Genomic DNA, 18,671 nt, shown 5'->3' with positions numbered 1-18,671 from the left:
ATTAGGTCATTACCATTTTGAAAGAAGATCCTGCTACATAAGGCATTTTATATGTCATAGTTACTTTTTTCAATGAGCAATAAAAGGTAGGTGTTGCTGTGTTATTACAAATCTTCATCTGAAATTTGCCATGCCAGCACTTCCATAATGTGTTTTCTTTAATGGAAGCCAAAAAATAGAAGTGGGTCTTTTTGCGTTTGAAATTGAGTGAAAATTAAAAAGCTATCAGTGGTCATGCTGTAAAGGTCACCAAAGAATGAGAATTTAAATAAGATGTTAAATTTTTTGCTGTTTCAGTTTATCTAAGATGAAAAAGATATAGTTAGAATAATTCATCTGGCATCACCCTTTGACTTCTGTGCCTTATGTTTCGGGACTTGTTGTATCTGTAAAAGCAACTTAATTTATATAAAAACTATTTATAATAGTGGGTGTATAATTTGCTTCTTCATTTATCCAGTTATTTTGTAATCATGTATGTTGTTAAACCAGATAGTTGTGTTCCCATGGTGGGTGGAATGATCTCAATTTATCTGCCATAAGTCTGAAAAGTGTTTTTTGGCTCTGGTAGTTTTCTGGCTAAATGGTACTGTATAAATGTAAGAAATGCATTAAGCACAGAGGCTCTAAGGGGTCTAAGACTTAAAAAAGTGTTTTAATATACTGGAGGTGGCCTCTTTTGTTGTTTAAGTTTTCATATGGCATCCTGTAACAAATGCACAGTCAGTTGGTCTGTTTCCTCAGCTGGGGGCAAATGCAGATGTTTTATTTCCTTCGCTTCCACACATCTCCTGCATTTTGAGAGTTCAGGAAGTCTTAACTGTGGAGTTTCAGCTACTGTAAAGAGACATGTCTGAGATGATTGGATGACCGTGGGCTAACAAACTTAATGTCCTGACAAGGATAGTCATCTGTGTAAATTCTTAAAGGCTGTTGCAAAATAGAATAAGCATGTGAATGTGGTCAATAAGTTTGTGTCTTTTTTTCAAAAAGGAAGATTTGTAAGTACTTGTTAAGAAGGTTACTTGTATATCCTGAGTATCTATATCTGTCTGTCTCCTGAATGAGTATGTATTATATCCATAGTATTTAGAAAAAAAAGCAAGAACTTGGGACTTAAAAGCCTGCTTTTCTCCTTGCAAAGTAGCATCCTTTAAAAATAGTTCTGTGCTGAGCGTAAGTTGGTTTCGCCCATCATCTTGTGGATGGTAGATATAGTCTAGCAAATCCTTCATGGATCACTGAAATACTGCTCCTTTCATACTTCCAGTAACAGGCATCTTGCACAGTCTTTTATTTTAGACAAGCTCTAAGCACCTGTCTACTTGAGATAGGAAATTGAGTAAATTACAAAAAATGATTAGCAGTGATTATATTGTAGTTGTAACAAGATGATGGCAAGATTGTCTTTTAAGCAAAAAGGGAGTTTGTGTCTGTTTCCAAGAAAGGAAATGAGTGTCTTCTGGGTGTACTTTCTCATTCATTATTTCTGTTGGGATTGCACTACTTACACGTGGCTCTGTTCCTTTTCCTTTTTGAAGATCATTTATTAAGGCATGCTTAGACAAAGCATTGTTCTTAATTTCATTGTCTGTTTTCACATATGAATTTAAGACAACTGAATTTTGTAACCACTTTCAAATGTTTGAAAAACAGAATAATAGAGAAAGAGCTAATGCTTTTGCTTCTTATATCCTAAATAAGAGTAACTTCTCCAGTTGAGCTGCATTAAAATACTATTGATATTTGAATCTGTTTGTAAGCTTTGCTTTGGGATAGATTATTTACGACGAATGTGACAAAATTGTGGTCTTTGGGAATTTCATGAATGCCTGCTTATTTACATTGTCTAGCTAGCTTTTTATAGTTTTAGAGGAGGCCACTGTGACCTAAGACATCATACTTATAGGACAGAAAACTTTCTAGACACTAGAAATAGATCTTTTGTGTCTGAATTACTGGATTACACTTCCTTTATGTAAAATAATTCATACTAGAGTCAATGATGATTTCTCATTACTCTTCCTCCACGCCATTTTTGTCCTTAGAATGAAGGTGTGTTTTGAGTTTGTTCTATGCTTACTGTTCACGCATGCTGCCCTTTTTTCTTACATATTCGTATACGGACTTTCCAGTGCGTTTGGGTAGGTTTGACCTTGAGCCTGTGTACCTCAGGCAGTTGTAGTAGTTCCTGTTTTTCAGCTGCTGTTCTTTTTGTTTTAGTCCAGGATATACCTGCAGGCCACATACTCTAGTGTGTATCCTCTCTTTCCATATGAACACGTAAGTCAGTAAGTAGACTTACAAGCAGGGAGTTTAGAAAGTGACTTGAGTTAGAGGAATGAATTCCATCATATACTAAGTATAATCTTTGATTGCTCTGCATTTCTGTCTAGGTATGTGAAAAATGTATTACGTTGCAGATCAGGTTGTGATGTCTTGATTTGTTTGCCCACCCATGGATGTACACACATACATTAAAGATCCATTATTGTTCTGCTCTGTTGTATGATGGAAAAGATTTACACTCATGCTTTCATAAAGGGACTTCTTTAACATCTGGAAAAAACAAATCTGCTTTTCAGGGAGGAAGTGGAAGACTGTTGGTGATCTGACGGCTCTTACTCTGACAGCATATCATGCACCTCCAGAGAGACAGTCCATTACAGTGTGCAGCTTCAGAGCATGAGTATTGCGACGAAGGGGGTTTTTGGGCCCCTCACTACAAGGCGGACATTCAATTGCTGGAGTGTGTCCAGAGAAGAGCAAAAAAGAGCAACAAAGTTGGTTGAGGGGTCTGGAGAACAAGTCTTAAAAGGAGCGGCTGAGGGAACTGGGGTTGTTCAGTCTGGAGAAGAGGAGGCTGAGGGGAGACCTCATCACTCTCTACAACTACCTGAAAAGTGGTTGTGGCGGGGTGGGTATTGGTCTCTTCTCCCAAGTAACTAGCGATAGACGAGAGGAAATGGCCTCAAGTTGCGCCAGGGGGGGTTAGACAAGATACTAGGAAAAATTTCTTCTCTGAGATAGTGGTCAAGCATTGGAACAGGCTGCCCAGGGAGGTGGTGGAGTCACCATCACTGGAGGTGTTAAAAAAACATATAAACATGGCACTTCGGGACATGGTTTAGTGGGCGTGGTGGTGTTGGGTTGATGGTTGGACTTGATGATCTTAAAGGTCTTTTCCAGCCTTAATGATTCTGTGACTCTGATTTATGTAATGGGGAAAGGAGAGTGATTAAAAAGCATGATTTTTTTTTCACCGTAGGGAGGAAATTAGCTGCCAATCCTGTAAATACCTTCATACATATGTTCATGCATGCACTTTGTATTTTTATGCAGAGGCTATTGAAATGAATTGTATTTAAGTTCATATGGACGTCTGTTATTTTTCTGACCTCCTTCATAGCAAGAATTGTTTTATAAGTATTTGTGAGGTCGTGATTGTTCTGATCACCTCTACCATTCTGTTTACAAAGCACTTAGTATAGGTGGCACAGCTGATGCTTTATAGCCAGTGCTTTCAATGCTGAACAAAATTCTTTGCTTTTTTAGTCTTTTCTATCTCTGTGAACTGGGCGTTCTTTAGTATTGCTTCAGGTAGTCCTTTACAGATTTATAATGATGTATCTGCATCACCCTCTATGTTGTCCTTAACTAGTTAGCATAATTAGCATTAAGTAAAATGAATGAAATGCAAAATGAAAAAAAAAAGCAAACAATAATAAAAGACTGGGCTACAATGGGCAGAAAGATAGATTTTAAGCTTTTTTCAGGTATAAATTTGTATACGAAAAGATCACACATACACCCTGCTAGTATTTCCATTTTTAATATAGGATCTTTAAAGAAGATTTAAATGATCATTTTCTGTAGATATGTTCTTGATTTATTCAAACTCCTTCCTTCCCTTCCTTCTTTAAGTAATGTCTTTCTCTAAGTTAAAAATCTCTTCTCACTCTTTGCAAAAGCAATTGCGCTGTAATATGTACAGTAAACTTAATTACTCTTCAGACAGTAGTACAAATGGTAAAAAAACTTTTCTATTGTATCAATATGTCTACCTTTTTTTAAATTTTACAGCAGTGGTTTTTTTACTTCCTAGTTTTAAAATTCAGTAAGATTTTTGGGGGGCATAAAGCCCTCAAATAAACATGAAAAAAATCCCTTGTGTGCAGGAAATGAAGATCATGCAAATGGTGTTATTTCAGCAAAGGGTTGTTTCAGTTAGAACTTGGCCTTAAGAGGGATCTTCAATTTGACTTCCCCAGGCTAGGGAAGAGTTGCCATCTGGTTTTGGACTTTGTGGTTCAATTCTATTGCTATTTTTAAAGCTTTATCATTAGTACAAAATGATGAAGGGAAGCTGTAAAGAGGGCTATGCTGGCACCAAACAAAGGTTTTTTAACAACGTACAAATCACTCAGTTTAACAGGTTTTGTGCAGATCCATTATAGGGGGGATAGAAATGGATTTGTGCATTCATTTTTGATGTGTCTGTGTGTAGGAAACTTAGAACCTTTTTTGCCTACTTGCCAAAGGTAACTAGCACAGTGTGGTACCAGAGTTACAGCTTCAGAGCTGTACAAAATGTCAGATGATGGGAAAGGCATTAAATATTGCTGTTACCAGTACTGGAGAATGTCGCAGAAGTGCCTGCATTCCTTCTGTTGCAGCAGTTCACCTATGAAGTCCTTGGACTGCAGCAGTAGACAGTATTGGCAAAAACCAGGGCTTTAAAACAAGAAGTAAATGGCTCATTTTCAGGATTAAAGAAAGAAATGTAGCTGTTCCATTGTGAAACACTTTCATGATAACTAATAGTGAATTGCTTCCAACATGGTAGCTTTTTCTGAAAGAATGATTACGGTATAACACCAAGCAGGCTTTCGCTTTTTCCCTGTGCTGTTGCAATGGTAGGCACATGTTGGTGTGTACTTCTTTCCTGTAGCCTGCCTTCACGTTCAGAGGGAGACTCAGTGGATGGATTCTTATTGTAGAAAATGAAATCTCCAAGCATTAGTAACATAGCACTGTTATGACAAGAAAGTGCTTAGAGCAGGACCGACTCTGAATATACTTGCATTTCTTGCTATGTTCTTCTGTGCTTTCCTGGTGCTGCTACGGATACGTTAGTCTGTTCTGCTGGTGAAGAGTTAAAAAGAAAAACAAACTAAAAACCTTAACAAAGGCAAGGTGGTAACAGCACTGGAACAGACTGGAGGATCTTGCTTTCTTCTCACAGCCCACCTAGTACATCCTACAAGTCCTGATCTCTCCATAGCATCTCCCCTTTCTCTCGCCCTGTTCTAGATGGTGTTAAGTCAGCATTTTTTCCAGGGGCTTTTTAAATCTGGAAATTATGATGACCTCATGGCAGACTCTTTTTTTAAATGTTAAATTTCTGGAAAGGTGCTTCTTTTAATAAAAGTTTGTAGTGGCTAAATACTACATACGGAATAAGTCCTTCAGAGTTGCCTTTCTGGTCACTGAAGCAAAAATGAAGTCCATGCCTTTATTATTATTATTTATTTATTTAGCATTGTTGCCAGTCGTTCACTTTTCTTATTCAAACAGGCAGGTTGTCTTTGGTGCACTTGATGTTTGTAATAATTAGTGTTTCCTACCAGCAACTAAAAATGGCAAAATACTCCAAGCTTTAAAAGCACTATGTGTTTTTTCAGATTGTATTCACTTTTGCCCACTTACTAGGGCTGTCAGTGCTAGATGGCTGTTTATTTTCATGTTTTGCATTTTTTCTGTCAAATTACAGAAAAAAAAAAGTAATTGTTATGAACTTAGTCAGCAGTCTTTTTGTCCCACCTCCTGTTCCCCTTTGCACTGCTTATCTGGAAAAAAGATGCTAAACTATTGCACGCAATGCACATTCAGGCTGCCATTAAAGAATAAATTCCCAGGTTCTTCGTGGAAATTGAAAAACTCTCAAGAGGAATTAATAACACTGTCTCCTGGTGATACTGAATGCCAAAGGAAAGGAAGATAGGAGAAATGTACCAGATCAATCTGCCCTGATACATATTTTCTTCTCAGTCTGTCCACTGGCAATCTCTGTGCTGAAGAACCATTGATATTAAGGGAGAGTTTACAAAAAACTCCTGTTTGCTTAGATTTGCAAGGTGCAAAGGACATAAAAATTGGCTGCCAAATATTATTTGTTCATTTATTTTGTTCAGCTAGAAATACGGTATATACATTTTTCAATATCTGCAGTTGCAGAAGTATTGAAAAGAGCCTCTGAAGTAAAGACCATTTCCTGTTCTTGTAGGTAGCCATGCAATATACTTCATTAACTCAGAACTATCTGAAAGGATTTTCTGCCCTGTCTCTGCTGGAGGGAAGCCACTGTAGAGCATTAAGGCTTTGCTAGATACAAATCTTATTCTCAGTTCAATCCTAAACATTCGTAGCTGGCTTCTTCACTGGTAGTTCATGCATAGCCTGGTTTTGAAGAGGACCTCGTAAAGGAACTACCATAACAATTTGGCCAGGTAGGCTTTCAGAAGGTTCACTTCAGGATGATTTTTGTCAAGGGCAAGGTAGGGTTTTTCTTGCTAGGGATGCCAGTATGGCCTGTTGTCTTTATTTTGGGCATACTGTGCTTAAGTTGTTCCTTTCCCATGTTTCATCAGTTTAACACATAGATTATGTAGGCTTTCAGATTTCTTTTTCATAGGCTACAAAGACAAGTTTTTGGTTCCCTCATATAAGGCCATTTCTCCTTTTTCGGATCTTTCTTGTAGTTGCTCTCTGTACTTGTGTCACTTAGCGTTGTTGGTCTGATGATTGGAACTTCAGACACTGTGAAGTGATCACACCTAGGCCTTCTGCACCTCTGGTGATACTATTCTAGCATCACAGAAATCTGTTTCTTAGGCTTTTTAGAGCAGCTTTTTCATTTTTTTTTCCTGTTATCATTTCGGTTATTTTTTCCTGTTACCATATTCTTTTTAACAGTGCTCTGAAGCCTCGGTTTTCTGTATGTAAGCACTACATTTGTTAATTTTTAGTCAGATAATCACATCATCAGCTTGACAGACCAATTTTCAAACAGCCTAGCCATACCTGTAAATATCTGTGCTAGTTTTTTGTACTTCTGGGGTAGATAGTGTCCATGCTTCACACTCTGCCCCCCTACTTGTGCACACAGAAGGTCTTTTCGTTTTTGCTTCCTGGCTGATGGTGGTAATTGCCATTATCATAACACCAGTCTCTGCCTGTGTGCAGCTGTCATAATTGCCATTGAAATTAGAGGCAGAAGTGTTTGTTCAGTTTGGCTTTCACGCAAGTTCCCACTAAAATAAATTAGAGCTCTGTACCATATTAAAATACAATTTAAGGGGCTGGATATCACTAGCTGACTGGGAGTAGTAACTAAGGAAGTTGCCTTCTTGAAAGTGCTTTCGGTGCTAATAGATTCTTGTTTATTCATACCATTTTATTTCTTGTAGTGCGCTGTGTGCCTGGAGTTTAATCTTTTTTATTTCCTTGACCATTTCAGTTAGTCTAATAAATAATACTGCTTCTTCCAACAAATCTTTCCTGTCTCATTTCTGTGTAGTCTACCATGATTTTGGCCATGTCTGTTTTACACAAGTAGCAGATACACTTCAATACAGGGGTTTGAGTTGGGGCTGCCATGCCATCACGCTCATATTTGCTCTGCGTTTTTCTTGACCAGACTACTTCTGTTGCCTGCAGACATTGGCCGTCAGGGGTTTGAGGCACAGTTAACAGAGGAAGTTTGAGGGGGAAGAAAAGAGCTAGGAATCCTCATGTCTGAAATATTTCTAAAACCTCTCTGAAGCACTGGTATTTGTTTACTTTTTAGATCCCCTTTTCCCAGACGTAGAATTTGTTGCAGTAAAAGGTTCTGCACCCTTGCTCAGACTCCGGAAAGCAGAAGATAGAAATGGACCGATCAGGTTTGTCTCTGTGCACTCTTGACCCTTTTAAACAACATTCTGCAGATTTATGTTACTTACATATTGGAACTTTCTGTGGGGGTTAGATTATTTTTGTTAGCAATGGGAGAAAACTTAAGCTGTAACTCCCAGTTTTTCCTCCTATAGCAGAGTAGTATTTGGCTTCAGACTCTTCCCTGCTTTCTGGAACAAAATTTTGTTTTTATAATTCTAAGATTTCACTTTTGGGGGTTTTTTTTTCCTTCATCCACGGTGAAGTCACAGTAGATTTTTATTCATGAATCCAAGCACAGCTCTACCGATGTGATTTTTCTTTTTCAACAAACTCATGAAGCCATTAGATTTTTTTTCTAGGAGCCAGAGGAAGTGGTGAACAATGTCTGTCTGTATTTATGTGTATTCTGAAGTAGTATTTTCATACTAGTGTATTACTACCAAAATATATTTCTAGAGAAAAAGGATTTATGCCTTACTAAGTGCTGTTTATGATAGAAGGAAAAGGTAGTTTTAACTCAATGTTACACTAAAGTAGAAAATATTTGAAAGTGAATAATGTTTCAGGAAATGACGAATGTAACAGCCCTAATAATTAAGTCTTCCAATGGTTGAATACCGTAGACTAAATATTGCTTTGAGACATCTGAAGACAGATTTGATTAATTTTTTACAAATAGTGTCTGTCCTCTCCTCCTTTAAATAGAAAAAGTCTTGTTTCTGGGAAGTTACGAATCATTTTTAGAGGCCAATGATGTATTGTTTCATAGGTGAACTTACGTGTTAGATGAGAGGAGCAAGTAAAGTTAATGTGCATGTGCTGAGGAGAACCAGCTCTAAACTGTGCATGCAGTGCTTTTGGTTTAAAATGCAATGGAACACACACACAGAACTATTTTAGTATAAAAATAATTGATAATAAAAAGCAGTTAAGAGGCTACAAATAGAAGAGACAATGGGAATTAATGAATGTCTGATGCTTAGTATATTGAAGTGAGGACTAATGTTTACTTTTTTGTTTCACTCTAGTCTTTATCAAGTGATTGTGCTTCCTCTGCATTTGCAAAGCACTTTTACTTGTGACTCCTTTGCTTCTGCAACTTTCTTTAGTAACACCACTGACATTAAAGGATATGTGGCAGCTGAATTTCGGGCGAAGGATGTTGCTGATAACATGTCAATTGCTCTTGGAGACAGACATTACTACGGGAAGTTTTATAATGCTCCTTTAAAGCTGGGAGAAGAGTATTGTGTTTTTTTGAGAATAATAAGTGAGTGGAATAAGGTAATGGATGTTTTAAAACCTTTTCTTTGCACCTGTTGAATGAAATGTTGCTGGGGAAAAACGAGGAGAATGTTAGCTTTGTGTTAAACTTTTTCTGTTGTTGCAAGGATCTGTTAGTTGACAGAATTAGATTAAGTTTGAAGCTCTTTAAATAACTCTTTTCTTACAGGTATTTATGTCATTGTAATATTGGAGCAACTCTGGATGCCAAAAGGCAAACAATGGAAAAAGCCTGAAACTGAAGGGCCATTGCTGCCCTCAGTAATTGATGGTGTCTTTATTGGGCCAGAATTTAGTGAAAGAGATTAGTATGAGAATCTGAAAAGTACTCTTTAGCAATGAAAAATTCCCCCATTTTAATTTTTAATTGAATGTTTTATAGCAAAATATTCCAGTTCTCCAGATGACAAGGAAAAAAATATTTTATCATGTGTTATCTTCCACATAGCAATGAATGTCACCTCTGGCTTCCTTTGGAAAGCCTTGTGGAAAAAAGGAGATTACTACCATTTTTTTTTTTTTTCTGTCGTTTTAAAGTAATCATGTATTTTAATTAGAAACAAAAAGTTTCTAAACTGTACATCTCGGCTGTTTCATGCTCCAGTGTCTTGCCTCCCATGATGTCATTATGCCACTATGACTCAGGGGTCAACAGCTTGTAATTTTTTCATAATATAAGTCTTAGCAGTAGCAAGTTTTTTCTCATATGGGCCAGGTGATAGACTTTTTGTGTGCATACAGTTCCTGAGTGTGAAATGTAAAAACAGAAAAAAGCAGCCCCTGCTAAAGAAAAACACCTAAACTTGCCTCACCCTGCCACTCAAGAAAATTAAAATGAATTCTTAGGGATTTGTAAACAGCACGAAGCAAGGAGGCACGCAAAAACTGATCTGTGAGTCACTTGTAAATAATTCTCTGTAATCTGGGAAGCCTAGGGCCAAATCTCAGTAAGTTAAAACAGCTTCTGTTAAGAAATGTAATTCTGCCTCCAGTCCAAAGCAAGTAAAATAGAACAAGTACATGTAATAGCTGATACTAGTATCTTCTAATCTATGTAGCATATCTTTTGTGTGGCATCTACTTTAACAATAGTCAAGAAGTTTTTATAGCACAGATAAAGTGGTTTCTGATCCTGATACGAGTCTGTTGTTTGTCATAAATTTTTAATTAACTGTGTGAGGGGAATAAGTAGGGAAATGGCATTTGAAGGCGTTCAGCTCATAAATAATGTTAAGTTAGCCCAAAATATCCTGGAATTTGGACAACTAGTTGTATTTTTTAGAAAAAATTACTCTATGGAGCAGAATTGTTAATGTGTCAAACATACACAAGTTTAGCCTCTCTAAGCACTCCTAAATACACCCTTGAATACACTTTTATGTATCCTTGGGTTTCATGCTTTGGTTTCCCTAGCTCTTTCCCTTCAGTATTTTCTGATACTGGGGAACATTTCTTATAGTTACTTGTTACTTGAGGCTTTTCCTGCCCAGAACAGTGCAGATTGCTTACGCATCTCTGCCAGCTGTTTGTTAAACTGCTTCTAAGTTACATTATTCTTTTTCTGTCATATAGGTTATTTCCTGATGTTTCATCTTTAGCATTGCCAGATGTATTTTCTAGTCCACTGATTTAATGGAATATTATTTATTTTATGGAATATTATTACTGTTATTTGTAAAAGTCACTCTTTGCTTCCTTCCATTTAGAATGCATCAGCTCCGTAATACACACTTTCCTGTATGGCTTTTGTTACTTGATGAAGTACACAAAGTTACATACAACATTTATAAATCATTATTAGGATTGGAAATACCAAACAGCTTTGGTTCTCAGCTCTGCTTCTTTGAAATGGAACTTAGACCTGTGGCTCAAAAGTACTGGTTTATCTTCAGTTCTCATTGTCCTTGTATTTTGTGCAATTGTTGATACTAAGAAGCTAAAGAAATTTGGAATTATAAATTGAGGGTTGTTGGGTTTTGAGAATTTCTGAAAATGTGATTACTTAAGTAAGTAAATTTGGATTCAAGAGTTAATATTTAAAAGTCTACTTTTTAAAAAATTTGTTCCTTAATTTAAGGCCCTCAATTGTTAATGCATATGAAATAAGCATTTCTTAGTGTATTTTAGTTGTGAGCACATTTCCATTTGAATACAGACACATTAGAAATACATGTCATAGACTCCTAACTAGTGTTTCCACTATTGTACTTTTATGTTCTGGCATCCTTCGGAGTCCCTTCTGGCTCCAGACACCTTCACGCTCAGAATGGTACAATTTGTGTCATACATGCTGCAAAATCATGGCTTGGTTGTGACTTTTTGTTGCCACTATTCTTGCCATATTTTCTTTGTGGTAAGGGTGGGAAAATCAGTTCAGATAAAATTGTTTGGACACAGTTAAGACAAGTATGCTGTTCTGTTTTATTCAAGTCCCTGCTCATTTATCCCTTGCTCAGATTTGGAGGTCCTGAGAAAGAGGTGTCTGCTGTATGGTTTTTACTTTCTGTTTATTTTTCAAGGTGGAGGATTTAAAACGCATTATTTAATTTGTGCAGGACATTCAGATTTGTTAAAAGGCTGGTCAGATGATCTGAGGAGATTGTTGGGGATGTACAAGGCAAGCAGTTAGGAAGTTGGAGATAATGGAGGTTACCATTTTTCATATTGATGAATTTGGCAATTGGAATATAGGGATGTTGGTGACCAAAGCAGAATTTTGGAACAAACAAGAAATTACTGTCATTATCACAAAAGCCTTACTTAAGTGGAACAAATTGTCCACTCTTGGAAATGTCCTTCTCCGTAAGGGATACTGCTAATTAAAGAACTCCGACCCATCTGGTACCTATTTTAATCTCCAGTGATTACTTTATGGATTCCATGCTGTGCAGAGAGCCAAGGCTCACAGTGAAGGGCAAGAACTAAACAAGGTCTTTGGAGTTTGAACTTATTTGAGAAGTTTCTTTAGCATAGATTTTGTTCAGTGTCAGCATCAGCTTTTTCGGATCAAACCGTTTGTGTATGTAACGGAAATAAGAACAGGACTGTGAAAGGTGAAGATGATGCACAGACTTTTCAGGAAAAAAGCTATGTGCTTTTGGGAAAATTGGAATCAAAAAGACCCCTACTGTGAGAAAAGTCTGTTAAAATTAGCCTAAGAAAAATAATCTGAGAAAAGTATGTATGCAAGGCAAAATGTTTTCTCTTTTCTCTAGAACTCTTTTAAGTGTGCATCTGTGGAAGGGGTTTCTATCTCCAGTTTAGCTGCCTATGAATATCCAGGTTGAAATACGGACTTTGAGACCCATGGATACTCAAGTATTTGGAGGAGTAATGTCACTGATAATTTTCTGCAAAAGTACTAATTCATCAGAGAAAGGCATTTATAATTTAATTTAGTATACAGTGCACATCAGGGAACTTTGCTGAGATTCCTGGAAGTGTGTAGCTTCTCTGATAAGCAGGAGATGACTGCTTTCCTGCAAACTACCTCCGTATGTCAATGGAGGTACCTATTTCAAGACGATGGCACTCACCAGTACTTCTAAAATCTGTAATTTGGTTGAGTTTTTAAATCCACTCCTTGTTCTTTACTCCCTGTCTACTAAGAGGATTTTCTTCATCAGTGTTTTAAATAACCAGAAAATTCCTTATAAAAAATGAGTTTAACAAACACTGAGATTCCACAAGTCAGCATGCAGACACACAAAAGTAATATTAAGCATACAAATGTACCTTTCTCCTTTTGTGCAAATGCTTCAAAATGTAGCCTTCAATTTCATAGAAACATACTGTTATCCAGAACAACATAATACACCTTTGCCAAAACATGAAAAATACATGGGTATGTATTCAGTGAAAGTCATTTAGCAGGAAAGTACGTATGGAAGCGCTATAAAAATAGATTTTACAGTAATTATTTCAGTGAGCAATAGAACTTAGAAGAGAAATTCTTGTATGTATACTAGTGTGAATTGCTGGGAGAAAAAGCGCTACAGGGACCAAAGCTTACTGTAAAAAAAAATCCAAAATCATTAAACAAGTCTGCAAAAGCAGACCCCTGATAAACATTTGTTCAACTACTGTGAACACTAACTACTATAAGTATTCCATAAAAATTGTTAAAGATTACCAAGCAAATTGTCATAACTGAAAAAAACCCTACATCTAGTATTTGAAAAACATGCCATTAAGTACCATATTTTAACATATATATTGTACTTGGGGATAAAGTTAATACACCATATTCAGCCTTATCTTAGCATTTCATAAATTCTGAGTTCTTATCCAAGCAGCTTCAAAGATCCTTCCATGTTACTTGCATGCCTAGGTTGTAGAAAGAAAGGAAGAGTGATGACCTAAAAGACTAGAGCCAGCTTTTCATCAAAGTTCTATCTCTAATCTTATCTTTATAGTTCATACTCTTTTCAGACAAGCTAGAGGCTGCTACCATGGGAATAACAAACTCCATTCCCAATAGTAATAAAACATAGCATGTTGTGGATGGCTGCCATTGCAGAGGGTGTTAGTGATAATACATTTCTCTCATGAGAAACAGTGATTTTTATGTTTTCATTTTCAGGTGAGAACACAGTCCTGTGCTGTTTGGGCACAAATTAAAAGTAAGTCAATTTTTCTTTCAATGAGAAAACCAAAGTTGTCATGGCTTTGCTTGGCAGCATAAACTACTAGTTGCTGTGGCTGTTTCTTCATTTGCCATTAATGGTCAGTTGACTGAGGATTGGAAAGGTTAGAGGCACAAAATTTGCTTTGTACTTTGGTATTCCATTCCAGTGGATTCAGTAATCCATTATAAAATGGATTTTCTGGTTTCTCCTTGGTTTTCAATATTATCCTTTCTATGCATCACATCCAAATCTTTATAGCAATTTTTGTGCACAAAGGATATGAGAAACAGAAGGTGCGAAATTTTAGAAGCCTGTTTTAAGATAGTTCTATATTGGCTTAAAGATAATAAAAAGGGTTTTTTTTAGCTTTTAGAAGCCACATTATTTATTTTAGTGTGTTCAGGTGGGCCTTGGAGAATTAAGTCCCTTTTGTGAACTTCTGTGAACCATGTGAAAGTGAAAAATATGGCTAATTTTTGTACTTGTAAGTACAGTTTCTTGAAAGTATAATGGCATGACTTTGAAAGCCGGTGAATTTCTCAGCGTGGTTTTATCTTTGTTTTTCTTTTTGACTATAAAATGTTTCCAGTGAATGCGTTTACCTTAGAAGAGTTTGGAATCCACTAGAGATCAAGTTTCCTTCCTTTCCTGCATGGTAGAAAGTACTGTCTTCATCCATTTCATCGTGTTTCAGCAAAAAGCAAACATTTTCCTCTCCTGACAAAGAAAGTGACACCACTGGAGTCCCCTACAAACTCTAAATTCTGCTTTTGAGTTGAAAGGCTCAAAAATTAGAGTTAGGAAATGCAGTGACACTGGAGAGTGAGACAGTACTTTGGAGCGATAATAAACCATTGAGTGCTTGAGGTGCATCTCATCCACTGTTCACAAAACCTAATGTCTGACTATTGCTGTTACTGATCTTTTGGTGACAACGGTGTGTTTAGTTCAGGTTGCCTTTTGTTGTTTACTCCCGTGATGTAGTCATTTACCGCCACACTTAGAATATAACTTAGGCAGTTTGTGGTTGTGGAGACTCTGCTAAGATCAAGGATTCCCTAGGTTTGAGGGCTCTATTGCTAGAGCTGTATAGGCAGGAGTTGTAAAATAACTGAAAAGACTGAAAACTGTCTTCATCTGAATTTGTCATTTATCCGCTTATAGAGCATCGTCAGAGGCTGTCTTACATATGGGTGGATTTTGGTTTTGGGATGAAAAGAATGGGCATTGGAAGATGGGAGTAGGACAGGTCAGACCTTTGGCTTTCTGTTGTAAATCCATTTGCCTCTATAGTGAATGGCATTCCAGCAAACGGTGTTCTTGGCCTACTGTACTTCTGCAACTGGAGTGGCTGAGAGTATTTTTGGCTCACTGAATCTTTTGAGAAATATTTCTTAATTCAGTTTATGTGGAAGGCAAATCTGTAAATCACATCTAAACCAAATGGGCCAGTTTTAGATGCTGTCTAGACAAAGCTACAGATTTTATGATAAAGCATTGCCATTAAAAGTGTTAGAAAGCTGTTAAAAACACACTTCCTTATGTCACAAATAAGTAAAATGAATTCTGAGGGTTTTTTACCAAATATACTCTAGAATGTGTAGGGAAGACTGTTCTCTTGTTTTTATGGAGGGCTGACATCTGCTTTAGAGATACATATCTTGCTTATGGAAACTGGTGTTACAGTGATAGAAGAACAGGTACAACTTTTGCCAAAAATCAACATGATTGTAGGTTGAACAGATTTTCTGTGTAGGGTCCCTATCTGAAATTCTTTATTTTACCAGACTCACAGTGAGTTTACAGGTAAGACATGCTGCACAAATACAAACCTTGCTTCACTGAGCAGTGGTAGGCAAAGATGGTAAAACAGGTCAGGTTCTCCTTATGGCTCTGTATGATTTTTTTTTTTTTTTTTTTTTTTGTGTGCTTCAGACTAATTGCTGAGGGTGTTTCGGGTGCATGCCCAGCCAGTTTTGTGCTTGTATGTTCAGATGAGCCAAAAAAGAGTTCAATTTAAGTAACGGAAGTTGCTTTTCTGATGTTCAGCGACTTGGATTCTCACTGTGGACAGTAACTTCACTGAGTAAATGCCATTTTTGCAAGACCAGTAGTTCTTAGTAATCCTGGTTCTAACAGCAAATGACTGTAAGCTTTCTGTTCTGTTCATGGGTGGCTTCTGGTATTATGTGCTTGGGTAAGGCTGTCATTGCTAGGTTTACTTCCATTCTGTTAGTTGGAAAAAAATAACAATAAAAGAATGGGGAAGAGAAATCATGCCCAGATGGCAAAATCTTGAAGGCGGTGGACTGAGCCATTCAATAAAGCACTGTGATTTTCTGGCACCAGAGACGACCTTGGCGTATCATTTAGACTGAAATTGCCAGTGATGAGAGGGGAAAAAGTTGACACTGAGTATCTGAGTTTAAAAAAAAAAAAAAAGAAAGAAAAAGACAGGAAACTGAGGGATGGAGAAGTATAATCACTTTTGAGAAATATACCATTTAATCTTACTTCCTCAACTGGATGGTAACTACTAGGTAGTCAGCTCCATTACTACTTGACTGAGCAGTACTTCAGCTTTGAGCAGACTCAGTTGGTCAGTGACTAGACTGAACCTACACTATTTGGTATTTGCTCATTTGAATTGTTTGATATTTTCTTTCAGATTTATCACCCACTCTGCAGTACATGACTGGTGTTGGATTAGGGTCAGTTGCTGCTGTCTGCCTTGTACTGTTCTTGTCGTTCTCAGCGGCACGGTATGTATCGTTATTAACTCCAGTTTTCTACTCCTCCTGCATAAGGCTTATGTGTTTTTCTTTTCAGATATTTTTTCTTTCTAGGCTGTTTGGTTCAGGCCTCTTGGGTGGTGAGAAACTATTATCAAGAGTTCCATCAGTGACCATTAATGCTGTCCCTTGCTTGAACTGATGCCTTCAATATCTTTGCAGTCACTGGTGAAACATCTGCTTCAGTACAGGGCTCGTCTTAATAAAGGAAGGATTCAGGCAGTGAGTAGCACGAGGAATTTAGTTCAGAGGTGTTCTGATTTAATGGTAACTAAATAAATGAAGTTTATATTCTGTGGTACTCTAAAAATGAAGTCATACCAACAGAAATGTTGATGTACTTTTCTCATGTGAGGACGCAGTTTCTAGTCTTCCCAACTTTATTCAAAAGTTCTAAAAGGATTGTTTTTCAGTAACAGTTGATCTTTAGCTAAAGGCCACAATAAAAACATTTTAGAAATTTTTATGAAATTGATTTCTTTCTGTTTCGTAATGCTTCATGCAGGGGCAGTAACTTTATAATTCTCTTCCTTTCAAAGGTAAAACAAATATGTGCCTTTAAGTAATTGTGAATGTCTGTGTATATGTAAAATCTCTTGACTAAAAAATACATCTTTATTGTTGTTTTAATACGTTTGTCTCTAATAGTCTTTTGACTTATGTTGACTAAAAGGTCGGGACCTTCCAGCTTGGGGCCTGTGAAGTATAGAGCATTGATCAGTCAAGCTGCTTATTTGGTATTCAGAAGTAGAAGGAGCTAGTCTTATACAGGGATGGAGAAAGTAGGATTATTTGTAGTTGTCTAAATTTCAAATCAGTTCTTACAATTTAAATTCCACAATGAAGGTTCCACGGTGTCTTTCTTTCCTTTAAGTAATTAAAGGATCTCCATATTCCCTTGGCAGTAGGATGCAATGGTAAACTTGAGCTTGCAGTCTTGACTGCTTTTGTTTTTTTGATAAACATTGTTAAAGTCAGCTTTGACATTTGAGGCAGAAGGGGCTATAACTGTCTTGGTGTCTAAACTAGCACTCGTGGCAGAGGGCTTATTGCAGGAGGAGGGATGTCCCGGGGCTGTCATGGTGTGAAAGGCTCCTCAGTTATTTCAGTTCCTCTGGCCAAAATGTGTAAGGGATAGAAATACTTTTTAAAACTCTGTCAAATCAATTAGCATCATAGTGATAGGAGGGCTGTTTAAGATAATAGACAGTACGGGAAGAATTGTGTATGAGTATGAACCACTTGTGAATGAGTGTAGAATCTTCTGAAAGGAGTGAGAGGAAAAAAAAACGAGGTGACGTCCTTAGGGAGCTGAGTACATTAAGTACATTTGACAGGGGTCATGCTGCAATGTGGGGTAGTGTTGAGGGCCAGGACTTGATAATTCAACACGTATCTTTTAGGCCCTTGACCCCATGTACAAAGAAATTCTTGAATCCATTCTCCTGTTTTAGAGAACATGAGACAGAATCCTAGGCAGAAATTAAAGCTGCCCCATCCCAGTAGAAGGCAGAGAAGGGAAAACCTCAGATGTCATTTGTGATAAGACCCTTCACAGTGCTCACAAGAAGTGTCTGTAATGTTCATAAATAACAAATACTCTTCTAGTTTTAAATAAGCATCAGTTTAATGCACTTCTGAGTAAGAATATAATTTGAAGAAACATGTGAAGTCAGCCTTCTGCCCTGTCCAGTTGTAAAGCTGTGGTCCTGTTTTAGGCACTGTACTCTAAGAAAGATGTGGCGCACCAGGAGAAATAGGCAGAGGAACTTGACAGGAGAGACCACGAGATCTGTCTGATCCAACTGCGAGTAGGGTAATCTACTAGTAGGTTGCTTAGCCTGGCAGAGAAGAGGCTGGCAAGAAGCATGATATACAACTATACAAAAAGCCATTATAGAAGGACCAACTTCCTCCTTTCCATAGCACCCATGGTATATGTACCACCTGGGTGCTTCTGAACAGGAGGAGAGGGAGGCATGGGAACAGGTTGCTGCCAGTGCTGGCTTCTGGGTGGTCTACAAGAGCA

At 37.3% G+C, this 18,671-nt stretch overlaps 1 protein-coding gene across 1 annotated transcript in view; it reads left to right on the top strand.

Annotated features, from left to right (window-relative positions):
• The window catches only part of SUSD1 (sushi domain containing 1), a gene marked incomplete at its 3' end in the record, with an annotated part of 46,365 nt that overhangs the window by 26,818 nt on the left and 876 nt on the right, over positions 1-18,671 (top strand). The window contains exons 12-15 of the mRNA XM_082013060.1: positions 7,850-7,943; positions 8,967-9,222; positions 13,805-13,844; positions 16,519-16,612. Of these exons, the coding sequence (XP_081869186.1) occupies positions 7,850-7,943; positions 8,967-9,222; positions 13,805-13,844; positions 16,519-16,612 (484 nt within the window). The remainder of the gene's footprint in view (positions 1-7,849; positions 7,944-8,966; positions 9,223-13,804; positions 13,845-16,518; positions 16,613-18,671) is intronic.

Source organism: Phaethon aethereus, assembly GCF_964289735.1.
Source record: "Phaethon aethereus genome assembly, chromosome: Z".
Lineage (NCBI taxonomy): Eukaryota > Metazoa > Chordata > Aves > Phaethontiformes > Phaethontidae > Phaethon > Phaethon aethereus.
This window is presented reverse-complemented; position numbering and strand designations above follow the sequence as displayed.